The sequence below is a fragment of the Capricornis sumatraensis genome, chromosome 4 (assembly GCF_032405125.1).
Source record: "Capricornis sumatraensis isolate serow.1 chromosome 4, serow.2, whole genome shotgun sequence".
In the NCBI taxonomy this organism is placed as follows: domain Eukaryota; kingdom Metazoa; phylum Chordata; class Mammalia; order Artiodactyla; family Bovidae; genus Capricornis; species Capricornis sumatraensis.
This window is the reverse complement of record NC_091072.1, coordinates 25,372,196-25,390,881: the sequence shown is the minus strand read 5'-3', so window position 1 is coordinate 25,390,881 and position 18,686 is coordinate 25,372,196. Positions and strand designations below refer to the sequence as shown.

Below are 18,686 nucleotides of genomic sequence, written 5' to 3'. Positions count from 1 at the left end.
TTCATAAGTTTTAGATTGTGGGCCTTTCTGAGTAGTATGATGAAATCTCTCACTCTCACTCTCCCACTCCATCCTGCCTGGGATCACCTGTTACTTAGTAGCTGTCTCAGTTATCACAATGCTTGTGTTCCAGTAACCTCTGTTTTACTTTATAATAAAGTTCAAGAGTAGCGATGCTAGCAATTCACATATTTTCTTATTATGCTTAATTTACAAATGAAACTTTATAATAGGCATGTATGTATAGGAAAGCACGGTATATACAGGGTTCACTACTATCCATAATTTCAGGCAACTACTTGGAGTCTTGGAACAAATACCCCATGGATAAGGGTGGACTACTAGACTGCTTTAATTGAGGGGAAAAAATAGATGAAATGTGGACTCTTGAAAAAGTCAAAAGCTTAACAGCAAAGTGACTTAAGAACTGTAAATGAAAGAACATTTTTGAAATTTTTATAAAACAAGGTGGTATATAGAATATCAGATTTAATTTTGCAAATGATCAGTTCAAATAAAACTGACTCCAGTTTTATCCTGAGTGGAAAGAACATGACTTTTCCTGGTAGATACAATTCCTGATAAATGGTACATCCTGTAAGCTCATCTGTTTGCTTAGGTATTTTGTGATTTGTTGTGCTAGATTAGCAAAAGGGACAAATGTCACAGGAATACAGTGACGATTAAATGAGAGAAAATATGTGAAGCATTTAAGTAGTACCCAGCAAACAATAATAATCCAGTGACTATTTGGGGGAAATTTTCAACAAAATGCATGTGTTTTATACTCAGAGGGATGGGACATCTTAAGGCAAGATGTCCCCAGAGAGCAGGGGAGCTGCGACTCCTACAAGTGCTCTTTTGCTGCACCATGAAGACACAAAAGACTGTTAGTTTCCCTGCTAGAGAACAGGGACCCCTGATATAACAAGTTTTTATTCCTTTCCAACTTTAATATGTCTACTATTTCTAAGAACCAAGGGAAGTCATTTTAAGGCTTATTTTCTTTATAACAGAATTCAAGAAAGAACATACTCTTTATGGGCTCACCTGTGGAAAAACCGGGTTGACTACTTGAATCCTCTGTTTAGAGCGGATCACAGTCAGACCCGGGGAGTCCTTCATCTCCCCACAGCACCATGCAACTTCATGTACAAGTACGTAAACCTCTGGGACCTCACTGGGTGTGGTTGTGCCTTAGATTCTGGCACTGTTTACCACATGGAGGCTGAAGGGTATGTAACACTGAGCTCCAAGGCATTTTTGCCTGTTTCCTGTCCCTTTCTTTCCCCTCTAAATACGGAATTCTCTTTAGAAATTGATGTTTTGTAGTAATGATATCCTAAGAATGTAAGTTTCACTTGTATTTAAAAGTGAAAGGAGGAGAGGGAAGAAGGACTGAATACCAAGTGCCTGAGAAGTTAAATGTGGAGTCACAGGTTTAGTTAGTGGTCATGACACAGCTTACCTTCTTTTGCTGCTGAATCAAATGGAACTACTGCCCTGTGGAAATAAATTCAAGATTGTCTCTACTGGGATGGGAGAGCCTGCTGGTACCCAACAGATGCTACTAGGTCTGTAGGCTCTCTTTTATCCTTGGGTTTTTTCCTCTGGACTTGTATAATACAGAAGGGCGACTCAGAGGTCAGGAAAAAGACAAAATTACACAGAAATCACCAAGAGACCACATTCCTTCTCCCTCCCTACCTCAATACACCCTTTAGTGGCTTTTCATCTCTAGAGCTTTCATTTCCACTGGGTTGGCCAAGAGGTTCGTTCTGTATCAATAAACCCAAACAAACTTTTAGGCCAACCCAATAATGACTTCAATCCAATTATTTCCCCAGAATTCTATAGAATAATATTAATTCTGTCACACTGAAAAAAAAAATGCCTCATGGTTTGTGTGAACTGGCAGTTTTGAGACCTGTTGAGATACATACCCTGCAGTCAACTGTACTGCAACCAATTTATTAGCTCTAGCCACTCAACATGTACCTTACTGAGGCTCAAGCACTGTTCTAGGCACTGTGGATAAATCAGTGAATGACACCAAGTCCCTGCCCTAGTTTTCTGAGTAAATCTACAGGTATCCTTATGATAATACTATTCACAGGCGCATACTTCTGAAATAAGGTGGGTTTGGTTCCTGGCCACTGTGATAGTGAACACTGCAATAAACTGAGTCACAATTTTTTAGTTTCCGAGTGCATATAAAAGTTCTATTCACACTACACTGTAGTCAGTTAAGTGTGTAATAGTATTATGTCTAAAAAACAATCTAACAATGTTAGATACCTTAATTTTAAAATACATTATTGTTTTAAAAAATGCTAACCTAATGCTAGCCTTCAGTAAGTAGTACTAGTAGTAACATCAAAGATCACTGATAACCATAAAAAAAGAGAAAAATCTTGAAATATTCTGAGAATTACCAAAATGTGACACAGAGACACAAAGTGAGCAAATGCTGTTAGAAAACTGTGCTGATAGACTTGCCACAGACCTTCACTCTGTAAAAATGCAATCTCTGCAAAGCACAGTAAAACAAGGTACACCTATATTTTTATTTGCATTCCAGTATGCTTTACTGTATAGGATAAAAACGGGAGGACTTGTTGCAAATGTAAGTAATCCTAGTGGCTGTCATTTAAAAAACCTCAAATTTAAAAGATTTCTAAATGGTGATATAAACACTAATTTTCCAAGTTGACTTTCTAACTAAGTCGTCATCTTAAGCCAAAAAAAGAAAAAAAAGAAAATGGTAACATGTACTATTACAATCTCTTTTAGAAAAATATATTATGTGCCTTTTAATTCAGTATCATCTATTCAAGTAGATTCTTCATGAATTTCCTCTCCCCAAAAGAAGTTGACTGATTCAAGAAAATGAAAACATTAACATGAAATTACTACCTCAGTGAGGTGCTTTTTTGACCCGGTACTTCGCATTTGGTTGTTACTAGGACTATGGTTTGAAAGATACCTTGGAAGACTTAAGAATGTGAATGTACAGACTGTGACACGGTTTCATGAAGCTCTGCTGTCCTCCGCAGGTTTTGGAATGGAATGTATAATCGCTTTGAGAAGGGACTGCAGCCTCGACAGTCAGTCACAGATTACCTCGTGGCCGTGAAGGAGGAGACTCAGCAGCTGGAGGAAGAGCTCGAGGCCCTGGAAGAAGTAAGACAGTCGCTCTTGCTCACCTTTTTTGCTGACGATTGCGGCTCTGGGAAAAGCCTCTCGTGGCTCAGGATGTGTGAAATGCAGCAACACAGCCATTTCATATTTTTGTGCTCAGTTGCATCCAACTCTGCGACCCCATGGACTAGTCTGCCAGGCTCCTCTGTCCATGGGATTTCCCAGGCAAGAATACTGGAGTGGGTTGCCATTTCCTCCAGGGGATCTTCCCGACCTAGGGGTCGTACCTGCATCTGTTTGTGTCTCCTACATTGGCAGGTGGATTCTTTACCACTGTGCTACCTGGAAAGTCCTTTCATATTTTTAGCCAGAAGGTAACCTGAAACACAATCCTACCAGGTGAACAGTCAGATCATCAAAGCCCAGATAGACACAGTTGACGCATTTCAGACATCTGGTTTGGCTCACTTCCATAGTTTGCTTTGGGGATGATGAAGATCTTAGGAAACAAGATAGTGGTGAATGGTTGCATAACCTTGTGAATATACTTAAAAAAAACAAAAAAACCTGAACTGTACACTTTAAGAGAGTGAGCTACTTCTATCTTAATTTTAAAAATTAGATAATAAAAACCTTATTCCTGATTTTTTAAAAAATGTACTTTCAGTTCACAGGATGAAAATCACTATGTAAAACCATACGGGTACAGAAAGGAGGATGACTGCTTTATGCTAGGTGCTTTACCTAGGCTGTGTTTTCTGCTTTTTTATAGAGTGCCATCCTTAGATTAGGAAGAGGGCGAGCCTCACAGAATCTAATTATTTGTCCAGAGTCATAAAGTCTAGCTTTGAAACCAAGTCCATCTAAATCCCATTTTCTTAACATTTCACCCAGCTGGGAGATAACACTAAAAGGCAGGCACATACCAAAAAAGATACCTTCTTTATCACTGTTCCCTGAAACTGTGGTTTCTTTTCTAGAGGCTGGAAAAAATTCAGAAAGTGCAGTTAAATCGCACTAAGGTGAGGAGTAAGCAGAGTGAGCCCAGCAAACACTCAGGATTTTCTACCTCGGACAACAGCGCAGCCAACACCCCTCAGGATTACAGCGGCAATGTGAAGTCCTTCCTGTCCAGGAGCCCTTCCCAGGGTGATGAGGACTCTGCTCTGATCCTCACTCAAGACAATCTGAAAAGTTCAGACCCAGACCTGTCCGCCAACAGTGACCAAGAGTCGGGGGTGGAGGATCTGAGCTGCCGCTCCCCCAGTGGTGGGGAGTGTGTGCCGAGCGAGGACAGTGGCAAGGACCGGGATTCCGACGAAGCCGTGTTTCTCACCGCCTGAGGATCCCCCGCCATGGAGTTCCCAAGTAAAGGACACACAAGGAACACTTTCCAAAAATAAGGGAACAGTGCAATCTCAAATAAAAACAGCCCAAGAAATGGTACGGGTCGTTGAAAATTATAAAATGTAGTGACGAAAAGGAAAAAAGTCCAACTTCGAGTTCCTTTAGGTGTTGATGTACAGGAAACAGCCATTTCTTTTATCAAGCAAATATAAGGAAAATTGTTCCCCATTCTAGACTATGGAGGTTTTATTCACTACAGAGCAATGACCTCTGCCATCACCCGAGGTTATCAATTCACATCTTCCTTGCCTGCAGCTGCTCAAAGTGCCCTGACCACGTTCCTTCACACTCGTCTTCAATCTTTCCTTTTAATTCATTTCCAGATGAATATTTTGTTTCCTCAAATATTTGACACTTCCTTCCTTGACTCTGTTATCAAGATTTTTGTTAATAGATATATTTCTGTAACAGATGAGCTTTGTAATTCTGCTTAAGCTTAGTGTTCAGATTTAATGATCACTTTTAACTTTTCCTTAGAGATAATGTATTTTGAATTGTTATAATAGTTTTGTTGCCTTTCCCTGGAATTTCATATTTCTCCTATTTAAAAAATGCTAAAACTTAGCACACACTTTTCTCTAATACCAGTCTAATACCCAATAAAGCAGAAACAACATTTATGCTCTAGTTCTTAAATATGATTTTGGATCACATTAGCTTCTTAAAAAAACAACCTTTTATTACTGGTTCCAGAAACTACATTACCAAGACAAGGGGGTCAGCCCCAAGCCTGATTCCAGAAGTGTAACTGTATAAAGGTACAGGGTACCACTTCAAAGAAGGAAGCAGCTCACTGAAGAACCAGAGAACACTGTTGTCGTGTCTACTTAACCAGTGGAATACGTTTTGTCATTTGTCACTTCGCAAGTTGTGTCAACATGGTTAAGTCAACACTCTACCTGTGGAGCCCACGAGTCTCAACCATTGGCTCTGTTCATCTGCAGGGTTGCGCTGGCGGTGCAGTCTGAGCAGGGAGTCTGACAGGGAGCAGGTCTGCCTCGCTGGGGCTGCCACGGGGGAGCTTTGCTGGCTCTGGAATCTGGTCTGTCCCCAACCAGGCACAAGAGCTAAGCCTCCGCCTTTCCTGCTGCAGATTGTGGCTTCTGACCCCTCCTGACCAGAAAGCCTGTTGAGGAGAACTTGGGAGGTGCCTGAAATGAGCCTTCGCAGTCTTTCCCAGGTGGGAGCCAGAGCCTCACTCACTGGGAAGCATGGCTCCCAGCCCCATCAGACAGGAAGGCCTGGCGAGAACACCCGGAAGCTGCACACCCCAGCAGATCTTGAGCAGAGAAGCGGGTGGGCAGAGCTGACTGTCCTGAGAGCAAAACCAACCGCTCTGACTGGCCAGGAACTGGGGGGCACAGGTCAGTGTGAGACCACAGACATAGCATTAGTGATTTTCAAGCTGCTTCTCCTTCTGTGCTTGGGCAGGAAATTTGATCTGCAGCTGCACTTACTGCTGCAAACAGCCATCAGCCTCTGCCCCAACCAGGGAGCTTTCCCAGAAGAAGTGGGAAGCCACACAACCCATCCAACGGCCCCGCTGACCGCGGCAGCTGAACAGAGCACAGCCCATGGCCTAACCTGTCTGCAGAGTGAAACTGGTTGCCAACACCTTCCATGGACATTCCTGCCTGACTCAGGTCCCCAAACGATGAGCTGTGCAGGCCTTGCATCCCATCCTGCTGCCCATCTTAATGCTGAGTACAGCGTCCAGTCCCAACTGGACTGGACCTACCAGTCCACACAATCCACCACAGTCTCACCTGAGTAGGTGGGGAGCCAAGCCAGCTGTCCTACCCAGCTGTCTCAGCCAGTGACCCTCCACTCCGCTTCAGGGCTCAAACAGATGCCTCACCCAAAAAGAGACCACCTAAATACATAAAGCAAAATCCAGCAGAGCTAAAAGGAGAAATAACGGGGACTTTACCACTCCACTCTATAGACAATGGATAGATCATCCAAAGAGAATCATAAGGAAACAGGAAGTCTGAACCAAATGTATACTAATATCTCACTCTGGATGATACATTTTTAAACTGGATTAAAGATAATACAATTAAAAGTGGGCAAAAGACTCAGACATTTTTTCAAAGAAGATATATGAAAGAGTCAACAGGTACATGAAAAGATGCTAAACATCACTATCTTTAGGGAAATGCAAATCAAAACCAAACCTCATGTCTGGCAGGATGGCCAACATTGAAAAGACAAATGATATGAAATGTTGGTGATAATGTGAATTAAAGAGAACGCTTGTGTACTGTTGATGGGATCATAAAGAGGTAAAGTCACTATGGAAAACAGTACAGTGGACCCTCAAAAAACTAAAAATACAACTACTGTATGATCCAGCATACAGATCCACTTCTGGGAATACATACAAAGAAAATGAAAACATTAACTTGAAAAGATATCCGTACCCCTTCATGCTCACAGCAGCACTGTTTTAAAATGGCCAAGACATGGAAACAACCAGTTAACTGTCCACCAACAGATGAATGAAGAAAGAAGCACACACACCACGGAATAGTATTCAGACATAAAATGAGAAAATGCTGCCTTTTGCAACAATATGAATGGACCTTGGGGGAATTATGCTAAGTGAAATAAATCAGAGAAAAACAAATACTATATGACTTCACTTATATGTGTACTCTTAAAAAAAAAACCCAAACCACCAAAGTTACAGAAAAAGATCAGATTTGTGGTTAACCCAGCATAAGGGTTGGGGCAGTGGGTGGTTGGGGAATTGGAGAAAGGTAGTCAAGAGTAACAACTTTCTATATTAGTGAATACCTTATTAAAGATTCTTAGGATATAGTCATAATGGCTTTTATATTTTTATAACTCCATACCACTCTTGAAGTTGATTATCAACTCTTAGAAACTTCTTTGCCTAGTATCAAGGATGAGAATTTAATTTCTTCCATCTGGCAGTATACATCTACAAAAATAAATAACAAATTTTTTTAAAATGACATAGTAACTATACCAAACAGAACTATGCATTTATTTGAAAAGCAAATAATATAAATATTTGATACGTTAAAATTTAGTTCTTTAATGTGGTATCTTTCATATCTGACACCACCTTTTTTCCAGTCCCCACCATTTTACAAAACGTTATAATTTCAGCATATGTTCATTTAGACTACTTACTAGAAGTTAACCTAACACTGAAATTGATGTGTGTTTTTTTTTAAAGGTTCTATTTATTGCATATTAAGACGTTATTGTGTGGCACGGAGCCTTAAAAGAACATGGCCAATCCAATTAGATTAAAATCTCTAACAGTAAATTCTCATTTTAAATCAAACATCAATCAGAAAGTTTTCTTTAGAGCAATTGGTTTAAACCAATGTAAAACTGACTCAAGACAGATTACCTCCCCGCTGGTAATATTTAGAGCTCAAGTGATTTATTATTTAGTGATTTTCAGGAAAATTTAATGATATGAAGTAGGTAAGCATTTTGATCATGACTCTGCAATCAGCAAAGGAACTTTTTTAGAGTAAAGGAACATAAAAACAAGGAAAACCCTGGTGTGAGGTTTCTATTCTTTAGGGGCACAAGATTAGTTTACTTGCTTTCCCTAAAAATAATCTGAGCTGTCCTTCGATTTAAACATATATGAATTATGATCAGACTTACCTGTCAGATAATCTCTATTCCAATATAAATTTCCTAGTATAGATTATTCCTAGAAAATCTTTCAACTTTGAAGCATTATGTCTGGCATGTTATCACATCTGTTTAGAAAACTATTTGAGATATCAGTCTTTCTAGTCCTACCTATGACAAACCCCTAACTCTGCATAATCTAATAACGCCTAAGCTTTTCTCTGCTATTCTGATCTAGTCCTCTAGTATGTGTTAGAGGAAAATCACAATCTCTGCTTTGACAGATACTTTTTCTCCTTCTGGCACTGCTTCTCCAATATGGCCAATTTTAAGAAAAAAATACTAGTACTATAGAAAAGTCACTTAAGTTTTTATTGTAAAACCAAAATTCATACATATTCAAATGTAGACTAACTTCCATCCTGGATGATGTCTGTGACCTAATATCTGATCTATTAAAAGCAGATAATGATGATTAGAGTCCTCTTTTTAATGACTAGGTTGTAAGGAGGTTACCTAATTTTAGAAGAGGAAACCAAGGTATGTTAACTGGTATAGAATGAAACTGGAATAGTTCAAGTTTAAAAAAATAAGACATTGAGATGAATTACTTATGTGATTATGTAGAAGAGATTTACTATGTATGAAAATAACTTTTTGGGGTAGAGAGGAAGGTGGATAAGTACATAAACACCTAGGCCATGTTTGAGTCATCATTGGATAGTATTTTCACAGTGCCTCACTCTTAGAGGGCTTAATCAAATTAATGAATCAAATGAATTAATGGTCGTGGTCTGCTGGGCTCTTGTTCTGAGCTCTGTCTGGTTTCTAAGAAAGCTTCCTGATTGCTTCCAAAAGACTAGGATAATCATGTCCTCCACTGTGGTGACTGCTGGGAAGACTGAAGCTTATGTGGCCAGTGCAGTAAGGAAAGGTTTCTCAATACCCAAAAGACTGCAATAAACCTGAAACACTTACCTCAGTTATGTACTATATGTCTGGAATAATAATCATAACTTCCTTGTCGGGTCATTTTGAAGATTAAATGGCATGCTCTTAGCATAGTACCAGGAAGACAGGTTAAAAAAATTAATTTCTTTACTCAAATTATATCTTTATAGTCCATGTGAATACCTGTCCTCCCTTAAACACAGACTAAGTATTAAGCATTTTTCAAGTCTCAGAAAATATTTTTCCTAAACTGTTGCCAGAAATAGGTATAGAAAGAAGAATGAAGAAAAAAACCTGTACTGTATGCTAGGATTTGGAATGGCAATCATACTGAAGTTTAAATGAAAAGAGGCATTAGGATGCTACTTTATCAAGCCTTGGAAATCTAGTTCAAGATTTTCTATAATTGGCTTTCACAGCTATCCATAAAATATGTTCATTCTGTAATGAACTATAAAAGCAAACTGCTTAACATATACAATGTTAAAGTGAAAATCAAATTAAAAACTAGACTGCCTAAAAATTAAATATTAGTTTTATTTATTATTAAAGATTTCATAAGAGAAAAGCTAACACAGTAAAGGTCAGAAAATTTCACTGACTTTTTTGTGTTCTTTACTATTTATTAACAAAATATTGTTTTAAACTTCAGAATTCAGACAGAATATCCTCATCTAACCACAAACTCATCAGATACTTATATTTAAAAAGCTAGCATGAAAGTTGTTTATGTTAGACTAGTTTAAATGAACGGCAATTTTTCTATTAGGTAAAATATTTATTTACCTGTATTGCCTTTTAAATGCATCTTTAATTTAAAAAATAAGACCGTATATAAAAACAGCTGGTTTATCCTTTTGATTTATTCTATGTATTAAAAATTACTTGAGACGGCACATTGGCAGGCTTGGTGTTTCCTGACACTGTGAATATTTAAAAGCAAATTATTTTTCAAAGTTTTATCATCCAGAAAGAAAGAGAAAAAATAAGAATCTTTCTACAGTTGAAATAGTAATTTTTCAAAAAGGGTTGAGAGGAAAAAAAATCTAAGCAAACTATCCTTTATAAAGAAATGAGGCAGTTTCAAATTAAAAATACAAATTTAAATGAAGTAATTTTATAAAATATTGAGAGTAGCTAAAATTACATGCACAGGTATTTAATCAATAATAAGAGAGGAACAGCAGTAGAACTTAAATATGATAGAATTTATCAACAATAAATAAACATTTTTAGTGCAAATAGTGCAGAAAAAATTTTCAAAGCAAAGATCATAGCAGTCATTCTAATCTGTACAAAATCAGTCCCAGTTCTGTATACAACCTATATAATACATCTAGGAATTCAGCCATTGTGATGAAATGCCAATTTGAAAATCATAAATATAAATGTGCTTAGTTTTGTGTCCCATTCCTCTCTTTGAAGTTCATGTTTTCAGGAAAATCTGAAAAGAAAAGAAAATCAAAAACCTAAGATTTACTTTAAGATGATAAGATTTCATAAGAAGATAACCTGACAATGAGGGAAAAGAGGTGGGAAAGGATTCTAGCATGCATGTGTCAACAGAGAATAACTCACTGCCCACTTCTCAACCTTGAGATATGTATACTTTACATTAAAAATCAACACTTACCCTCAGAGATTAACAATCTGAGTTGTAAAACAAAACAATGCAATGTTGCTACTAATGTTAAGGACAGCTAAATTGAGAAAAGGGACAGGTAAGTTTGAGCTGGAGATGAGAAATGCCTGTCACCTCCCTCCCTGTAGCCAGCTCCCTTTTAAAGGAAACTCCCACGCTCTCTTCTCAACATCTGCTCCATCAGCCCAGCAAAGCAGACAGAAGACCACACAACACCAGTCTCCAGGTAAAACCGTGTGAGGTCAGGACAGACACCATCTACGCGGGGCCAGTCTCTTTCCTTGATTTGTTGTGAGACCCTGCTCAGGTCTCCCCCGGCTGCTTGGACTGTCAGATCAGGCCTGTGGGCAGCAGTGGCTGAACCACGTGCAAGTGCAGCAAAGAAAGGCTCTTTGAAGAGTGAGAAGGCACACGAGAGCGAGAGACAGAAAAGGAAAGGAAAGCAGAAATGAGAAACAAGCAGCCTGTGGCAGCATCTAAGGAAGAAGAGCTGCTTTGGTTATGGGTGGCCTCATGCTTTCACTCCCGGGAGACTGACGTGTGCTTTCCTACATTTGGGCTGTTTTCCTGCATTATCCAGGAACACAAGCTTTTACTTAAACTTGTTGAGGTTGGGCTAGTCTTTGCAACCAAATCCAGTCCTAAAACAAGATAGACAGGAAAATGGAAGAATGTCTTGAGATCAGATGAGAGCATGAACAAAGACATGATGGTAGAAAAAAGAACGTGACAGAAGAGAACACAGGAGAGGCAAACGGAAAATTAGAATGGATGATCTAAAATGTCAGCCAGCTTATAGAAGGCTTAAAACCAGAGAGAGAAACGTGGCATTTATCATCCCCAGGGTTCTTTAAAGGTCCTAGAGCAGAGATGTTATCACAGAGTGGTATTTTCGGAGGATCATTTTGTCAGTGCTCTGCACAAAGGAGAAACCCTGAAGTCAGAGGACTGGTCAGAAACTTACCGAATAGATGGAAAAGAGACAGATTGGAAGTTCATTTTTAAAAGGAAAAAATGACAAAATAGACTACTGAGAAATAAGTCAACTTAAGTGTTATGGTATATGCCCCACACCAGCTGAGCGAAAGGAACTTAAATTCTATATATGTAGTTATCAAATACTGAAAACAAAACTCATTTAAGCAAATACCATACTGAGAAAACATGCAAAAAATTTATACTGGCCATATGCTTAGGTGTATAACATCATGCTTAATAGATAATACAAAGTATTCTACATGTTATATAGCTTGGTAGCTGTAATGGTAGTATTATGCTTAAAGCTGGCTGAACAAGCACTGGTAAGAACACTTCATTAAAGAGAGCCATGCAATAGCCTCAAGACACAATCCTTCCAGAATACTATTTACCTATAGTGGAGCATGAAACTGGCTGTGCATTGCTATCACTTGTTGAAGCTTCTCTTCCTTGGCTCTTCTACAGTGGCAAATCTAGAAGATAAATTATTTAAATACCAGTCACTTCTTCAATAATCTTCCTACAACTAGCTACATTTTAACAGAATTCTAAGTAAGAATCTTTTAATTTGTTGACATTAAATTGTGGATGTCTAAGGTGGCACTGCAGATGGTGACTGCAGCCATGAAATTAAAAGACGCTTACTCCTTGGAAGAAGTTATGATCAACCTAGACAGCATATTGAAAAGCAGAGACATTACTTTGCCAACAAAGGTCCGTCTAGTCAAAGCTATGGTTTTTCCAGTGGTCATGTATGGATGTGAGAGTTGGACTGTGAAGATAGCTGAGCACCGAAGAATTGATGCTTTTGAACTGTGGTGTTGGAAAAGACTCTTGAGAGTCCCTCGGACTGCAAGGAGAGCCAACCAATCCATTCTGAAGGAGATCAGCCCTGGGATTTCTTTGGAGGGAATGATGCTGAAGCTGAAACTCCAGTACTTTGGCCACCTCGTGCGAAGAGTTGACTCCTTGGAAAAGACTCTGATGCTGGGAGGGATTGGGGGCAGGAGGAGAAGGGGACGACAGAGGATGAGATGGCTGGATGGCATCACTGACTCAATGCACGTGAGTCTGAGTGAACTCCGGAAGTTGGTGATGGACAGGGAGGCCTGGTGTGCTGCGATTCATGGGGTCCCAAAGAGTCGGACATGACTGAGCGACTGAACTGAACTCAAGGTGGCACAGAATTTAAGAATCCAAAAAAAAGAAAAAAAAATTGTTTGGAAGATAATTTTTGTCTGTAATCCTGTAGAATGTAAAACACACTCTGATCCTTTATCCCAGTTCTGATTATATAATTCCAAATATCTGTGTTTTAAAAATATGAAAATAAATCCTACTGTTGTTACCCTGGAAGCTTAATAAAAACCTCAAAATACAGTTAATAATACAGTACCAAAAAAAAAAAAAAGGACTAGAAATGAATGCCTTATAAAAGCTATAGTCAATAATGTCCCTGAACTTCAATTTTCTCTTGTGGAAAACGGGAATAATAAAATCTGGCCCACTTTCCTTTACAGTAACACTTAATTGTATAAAGGTTATAAATAACTGTGATGTTTCAGAGAAATTAGGTAAATACATAGGACTTATCAAAGGATAAGATACTGCTAAGCAGACTTCAAAATCTTTTCTTTAAATATAATGGAAATACTGGAACAGAAACTATGCCCAGAATGTTCTCAAGTAATATTAAAAACAAAAACAAAAACAAATCTCCATAGGGAATTCCCTGGTGGTCTAGTGGGAAGGACTTGGCATTTTCATGGCAGTGGCCTGGGTTCAATCCCTGACTGCGGAATGAAGATCCCACAAGCCATCCAGTGTGGACAGTAAACAAATGAAAAAAATCTTTTTAAGTTATTCTCCTAAATTTTAAACAGCTTATGAAACAGGTTATTCAGGAGTATATCACAACTATTAAGACTTAGACTCGAGATCTACACAAAAGCATTATATAATTAGAAAATAAAATTAAGGAAAAAAATTCTCTAAAGTTCAAAGCAAATGGAAATAAATGAACCTGTTTTTTTCCCCTAAGTTATACTCTCATCCAAAAAAGCTTCATTAAAGACTTTAAAAAATAGTATTTGACTATTAAGACTAGAGTAGACTTCAGCTATCATTTCTGAAACATAACTGTTATGTGATTTACATGCTTGTGTGCTCACAACAAGCAGGTTTAAAGTGATAGTAGCAAGCTGCTCTCATTCTCAGAGGCTCTTCAGTTTCCTCTCATGGCACTCAAAACTTCAGCTCAGTAATGTGCTAAGATTTTTTTTTTTACTCATTAATATACATAAGTAATTTGATATTACGCTGTCACTTGTCCTCAACCGAAGAATATTACATACTGTTCTCTTTTCCATGAAGCTACTGAGAAAATCATCTATATCCGTTTTTCCCTCCAAGAAATCTTCTGCAATATTATCAGATTCTTCCTCAGCTTCATGTGCAGCTACTTTTAATCTTGCCTGTAGAGCACTTGCACTACAGCTCTGAAAAAGAAAATCGAGAAAGAAAATCATTAATTTCTAATGCTCTGAAAAACTCCTTAGTGGGAAGGAAAATGGGGTAGAAGTTAAATAGCAGTGATATTGGGGCATCACTGTCTCACGCCTAACATTAAAATGATCCTGGAAATGTTGAGTCATTAACTACGATGTTTGCTTTTGGTTTCTAGTATTCTTTATTAAATTAAGGAATTAATTTATTAAGTTTGTCTAAGGAATGATACTGATTATTGGGAAAAGCCTCTTCATCTAGTAAGCTCTAAAGTGCCTCCAAAAGATCTTCTGGCTAAGAGAGGGTAGGACTCCTTACGTGCGATTCCTGACTCTGACACTTTCCATTTGTATGACCTCAGGGATGTTATTTAATATCCACGTGCCTCAGTTTCCTCATCTGTAAAATGGAAAAATAGTAACAATACCTACCCTCATAGGTTTTTGTGTGGAATGATGGGCAACATATGCAATGAGCTTAGTGCAATGCAAAAGATATAACAATTGCACAGTGTCAGCAACTGGTTGGATCAAGTAATCTTAAAAATCTCTCATATTACCCTGATTCCAGTGCTCCTTCAGGCAATGAAATTATGCTCCAGGACAAAGGTCTAGAGTACTATATGCCTTTTAATAGCCAACCAGGAACATAATAGCCAAAGATACATCAATAAACAAAGATAAATCTTCCCTTGCAAAAACTGAGAAAGGCCAGAATGTCCCAAAGACTTTAGTACAAATGGAGGAAGACCATATGGGAAAGAAAGCAAGGAGACAGTACAGAAGACATAGAGAATGAACTTTAGTTACTAGGCAGGAAGGATGAGGGAAGGCAATAGGTAGGAAGTTTGAGACCAACATGTATACACTGCTGTATTTAAAATGGCTAACCAACAAGGACCTGCTGTATAGCACATGGAAAACTCTGCTCAGTGTTTTTGAGTAAAAAAAAACATGGCAGCATGGACAGGAGAGGAGTTTTTGGGGAGAATGGATATATGTGTATGTACAGCTGAGTCCCTTTGCTGTTCACCTGAAACTATCACAACATTGTTAATCGGCTATACCCCAATACAAAATAAAAAGTTAAAAAGAACGATCATATTACATGAAATCTTTTATAAATTTATATTCTCTTTACCATTTTTTTTTTTTGCTGTTGTTTTATTTCTAGTTTATGTTTTACTACATTGGCTTCACTTCCTAGAATTCCTGATTTTAAAGGAAACAGAATATCATTAGTTATGATGTGGGTTGTTGATATATGAAGATTATGTCCTATTTAATTTTTAAAATGATTTCCAAGGGTTAATTTTATAAAAAGCTTTCATTTTTCACATAAACTGGATTTCTAGTATAAAGTTATTATTTGTGGTGAATTATACTTTATACTTTCCATGTGTTATATTTTCTAATTTGCCAACTTCTTGTTTAAGATAGCTGTATACAGGCTTGCCAGTGAGTCTAAAATTAAATTTTTTCTTTTTAACTTTTATTAGAAGAGTTAAATTGGCTTTATAATAACTCTCCCAGAACAGTTGTTTATGGGGCTTTTTATATTTTTCTGTTTTGGAACCAAATGCTCTTGCATGAGCACAAATGACTGATAATGGCTCATAAAACAGAGCTGTTCATCTGGATAACTCAAGGCTGTTTATCATGCCTTATAAACTCGAATGCCTAATAAATGCTTTCTGATAATAATACATTTAAGAATGTGGCTGGTGCATATTAAGAGTAAAACTTCTAGTCCACTTCCGGCTTAGCCATGGCAGCTGACTCTACCACTAACCCATTGTAGCTGCTTCCTCTAGAGCTTGTGGACAAGTGGATAGGATCAAGAATTCATATTGAGATGAAGAGTGATGAGGAGACTGTTGGCATATTTCTGGGATTTGGTGACTTTGTCAGTATGGTACTAGAAGATGTCACTGAATTTGAAATCATACTAGAAGGAAGAAGAATTACTAAATTAGATCAAGTTTTGCTAAATGGAAATAATATACCAATGCTGGTTCCTGGAGGACAAGGACCTGAAATATGAATGATTTCCTTGACTTATGCTAGATTCTGTTTTATCTTATAATGACAACAAAAAAAATTTTTTTAGCCTTTTAATGTTTGTATTCTGTGAAGTTTCCCATTAAAGGGAAATGCTTTGACAATGCATTGTAAATGCCCATTTTTGTAAGTTAATCAAGATTATATTGGGAAAAGAACAGTTTGTTCGTTGAAGACAAAAATAAACATGTTTTTGTTAATTGTCAAAAAAAAAAAGAAAAGAATAAAAATTCTTATGGTAAAAGAAAACAGCTCAACAATCTTACCTCACTAAGTTCATGCTGCCTTTGCATCTTCTTTTCAAAAGTTGATTTCATTTGCGTAAGTAATTCATACTAAAAGAGAAAATTAAAATGCTGTTTCATTCTACTTTAAAATTATATGGACTTCTTAAAAATGATAACTAACTCGTACCTTATCTAAAACAGTTTGCCTTTTGGCTTCCAAGCTGGGCTCCAAAAGGAGATTCTTTCCTGTAAGATAAATTCTAGTTTATTTCTAGATAAAGATCACATTTTTCTTGGGAAATTTAAAAAGTAAAGAAAGACATACTTGCTAGCTCCTCAATACTTTTTACTAAGTCATCCTTGTCGGTAATAATTTGTTTTAGTTGAGGCAAAGTCACAAACTGCTCTAGCAATACATCCTCTTGCTCATTCATATCTGTAAGCTGTGACACACTGGAAACACAATAGAAGAAAAGACATTAATGAATATGAGTTACCTAGTTTTTCTCCATGACAATAAATATCCAGTTTTCCAGCTTTATTCAGCTGACAGAGTTCTACATAACCTTTGACGTGTATTTTTATATATACACAGAAGGCGGCAAACTGTAACCTTAAAAGCAAATAAAACACCAAACACAATGGAACAAAAAGTAGTCTAAACACAGTATCAAGATAATTTAGCTAACAGGCATGTGGCTATCACAATAAATGATATAGGTATGTGTTTATGTACATGTATTCATAAAAATGTTTTTACAAAACAATGGTGGAAGGGTAATCCCAAAACAAAAATCAATATCCAGAGTGTAAGAGGGAATTGGAAGGATGGGGTATGGAGCAAGCTAAAGCTTTTGAGTGTCTTTCAGTTTTGACTAGAGATGCACACAAAAGCATTATATAATTAAAAAATAAAATTAAACAAGGAAAAAAAAGTATCTGAAATTCAAAGCAAGAGGAAATAAATGAACCTGTTTATTTTCCTAAGTTATATTGTCATCCAAAAAAAGTTTCATTAAAAAGCCTTTAAAAAATAGTATTTGGCTGTACATCTCTGATGAAATACATTCTAAAGACAAATGAATTGTAAAAAAACGAAAGAAATAAAAACTTACTCTACTTTCAATAACTGTTATTGATATTGTTATCTTATTGGAATTGTTATTTTGAAAAAGAATAAGTTCCCTTCAGAAAAATGGTTGACTTTAGGTCAGGGAAAAATACTGTTCATGATGAACCCATGGCATCTTTGTTTTGCCAGAGTTCCCTACTGACTAAAGATGGAACTGTCTAAAAAAATAAAAAAACAAAGAAAAAAAGATAGTAATGGACTGAAACACTTCAAATATTTTTAAAAGTTTTATGAGTTTAATTCTGACCTATACCCATACTTCCTGAAACAAGCTGAAGGAAGGTTAGCAAAGAGGTTCACCTTTTCGTATTGACATTTTCATAATAATTTTTTTGAAAAATGAAGAAAGGAAAGAGAGAATCCTTTATAACATGGCAACAATAATAATACCTATTTTCTGGGGTGGCTGCAAGCATAACACTGCATGCAACTGCTTTATAACATGTATGTAGTATTTGTAAACTTCATTGATTAACATTATTAGCACAAAATAATAAGTCACTATTTTGTAAAATGACTGCAAAACACTGGGTCAAACAAAGTTAAACTTTTTTTAACTATAGGATTTCTCATGAGTATTTGGCTATATATCCATGGTGGAATATATACTAAAGACAAGAACAACTGCAAACATTTTAAATAGCATTCAGTAGCCTCATTGATAACAGCCTCACAACTACTGTAAACCTTCAACAGTGGTATAAAGAATGCAACTTCACAAGCTTGAGTGGCCACAAAACATTTTTTTCATGGAGCCTCTTAGGGAAACAGTGTCTCATGAAAAATGATACCTTAACCTTGAATATTCAACTTTTCTGCCATAAATCTGAATAAAATATGTCTTTGTAAAAACACTTTTCTATTACTTTATGAGAACTTTAATGTATTCAGAAATAGTTTTCACAGGAAGGTAAGCCACACAAGAGAAAGGACATCGTTATCCTGGTAACTATTATAGCATTCCCAGCATCTAGAGAAATTCCTGGATACAGACTAGAAAGTCAGTAAATATGAACTGC

The 18,686-nt window shown here is 37.1% G+C and overlaps 2 protein-coding genes and 1 pseudogene across 2 annotated transcripts in view; 2 read left to right on the top strand and 1 right to left on the bottom strand.

Moving 5' to 3' along the window:
* MTMR7 (myotubularin related protein 7) overlaps window positions 1-4,593 on the top strand; it is a 70,510-nt gene extending 65,917 nt beyond the window's left edge. Inside the window, exons 13-15 of the mRNA XM_068971377.1 lie at window positions 1,017-1,157; window positions 3,057-3,183; window positions 4,122-4,593. Of these exons, the coding sequence (XP_068827478.1) occupies window positions 1,017-1,157; window positions 3,057-3,183; window positions 4,122-4,484 (631 nt within the window). The 3' untranslated portion in view covers window positions 4,485-4,593. The remainder of the gene's footprint in view (window positions 1-1,016; window positions 1,158-3,056; window positions 3,184-4,121) is intronic.
* Window positions 4,594-10,027: 5,434 nt separating this feature from the next.
* The window catches only part of VPS37A (VPS37A subunit of ESCRT-I), a 37,020-nt gene continuing 28,361 nt past the window's right edge, over window positions 10,028-18,686 (bottom strand). Inside the window, exons 7-12 of the mRNA XM_068969665.1 lie at window positions 16,861-16,988; window positions 16,723-16,781; window positions 16,575-16,643; window positions 14,098-14,241; window positions 12,136-12,216; window positions 10,028-10,567 (exon numbers count right to left, since the gene is read on the bottom strand). Coding sequence (XP_068825766.1) covers window positions 12,136-12,216; window positions 14,098-14,241; window positions 16,575-16,643; window positions 16,723-16,781; window positions 16,861-16,988 — 481 coding nt within the window. The 3' untranslated portion in view covers window positions 10,028-10,567. The remainder of the gene's footprint in view (window positions 10,568-12,135; window positions 12,217-14,097; window positions 14,242-16,574; window positions 16,644-16,722; window positions 16,782-16,860; window positions 16,989-18,686) is intronic.
* On the top strand, window positions 16,016-16,291 carry LOC138079204 (U6 snRNA-associated Sm-like protein LSm5 pseudogene; annotated as a pseudogene).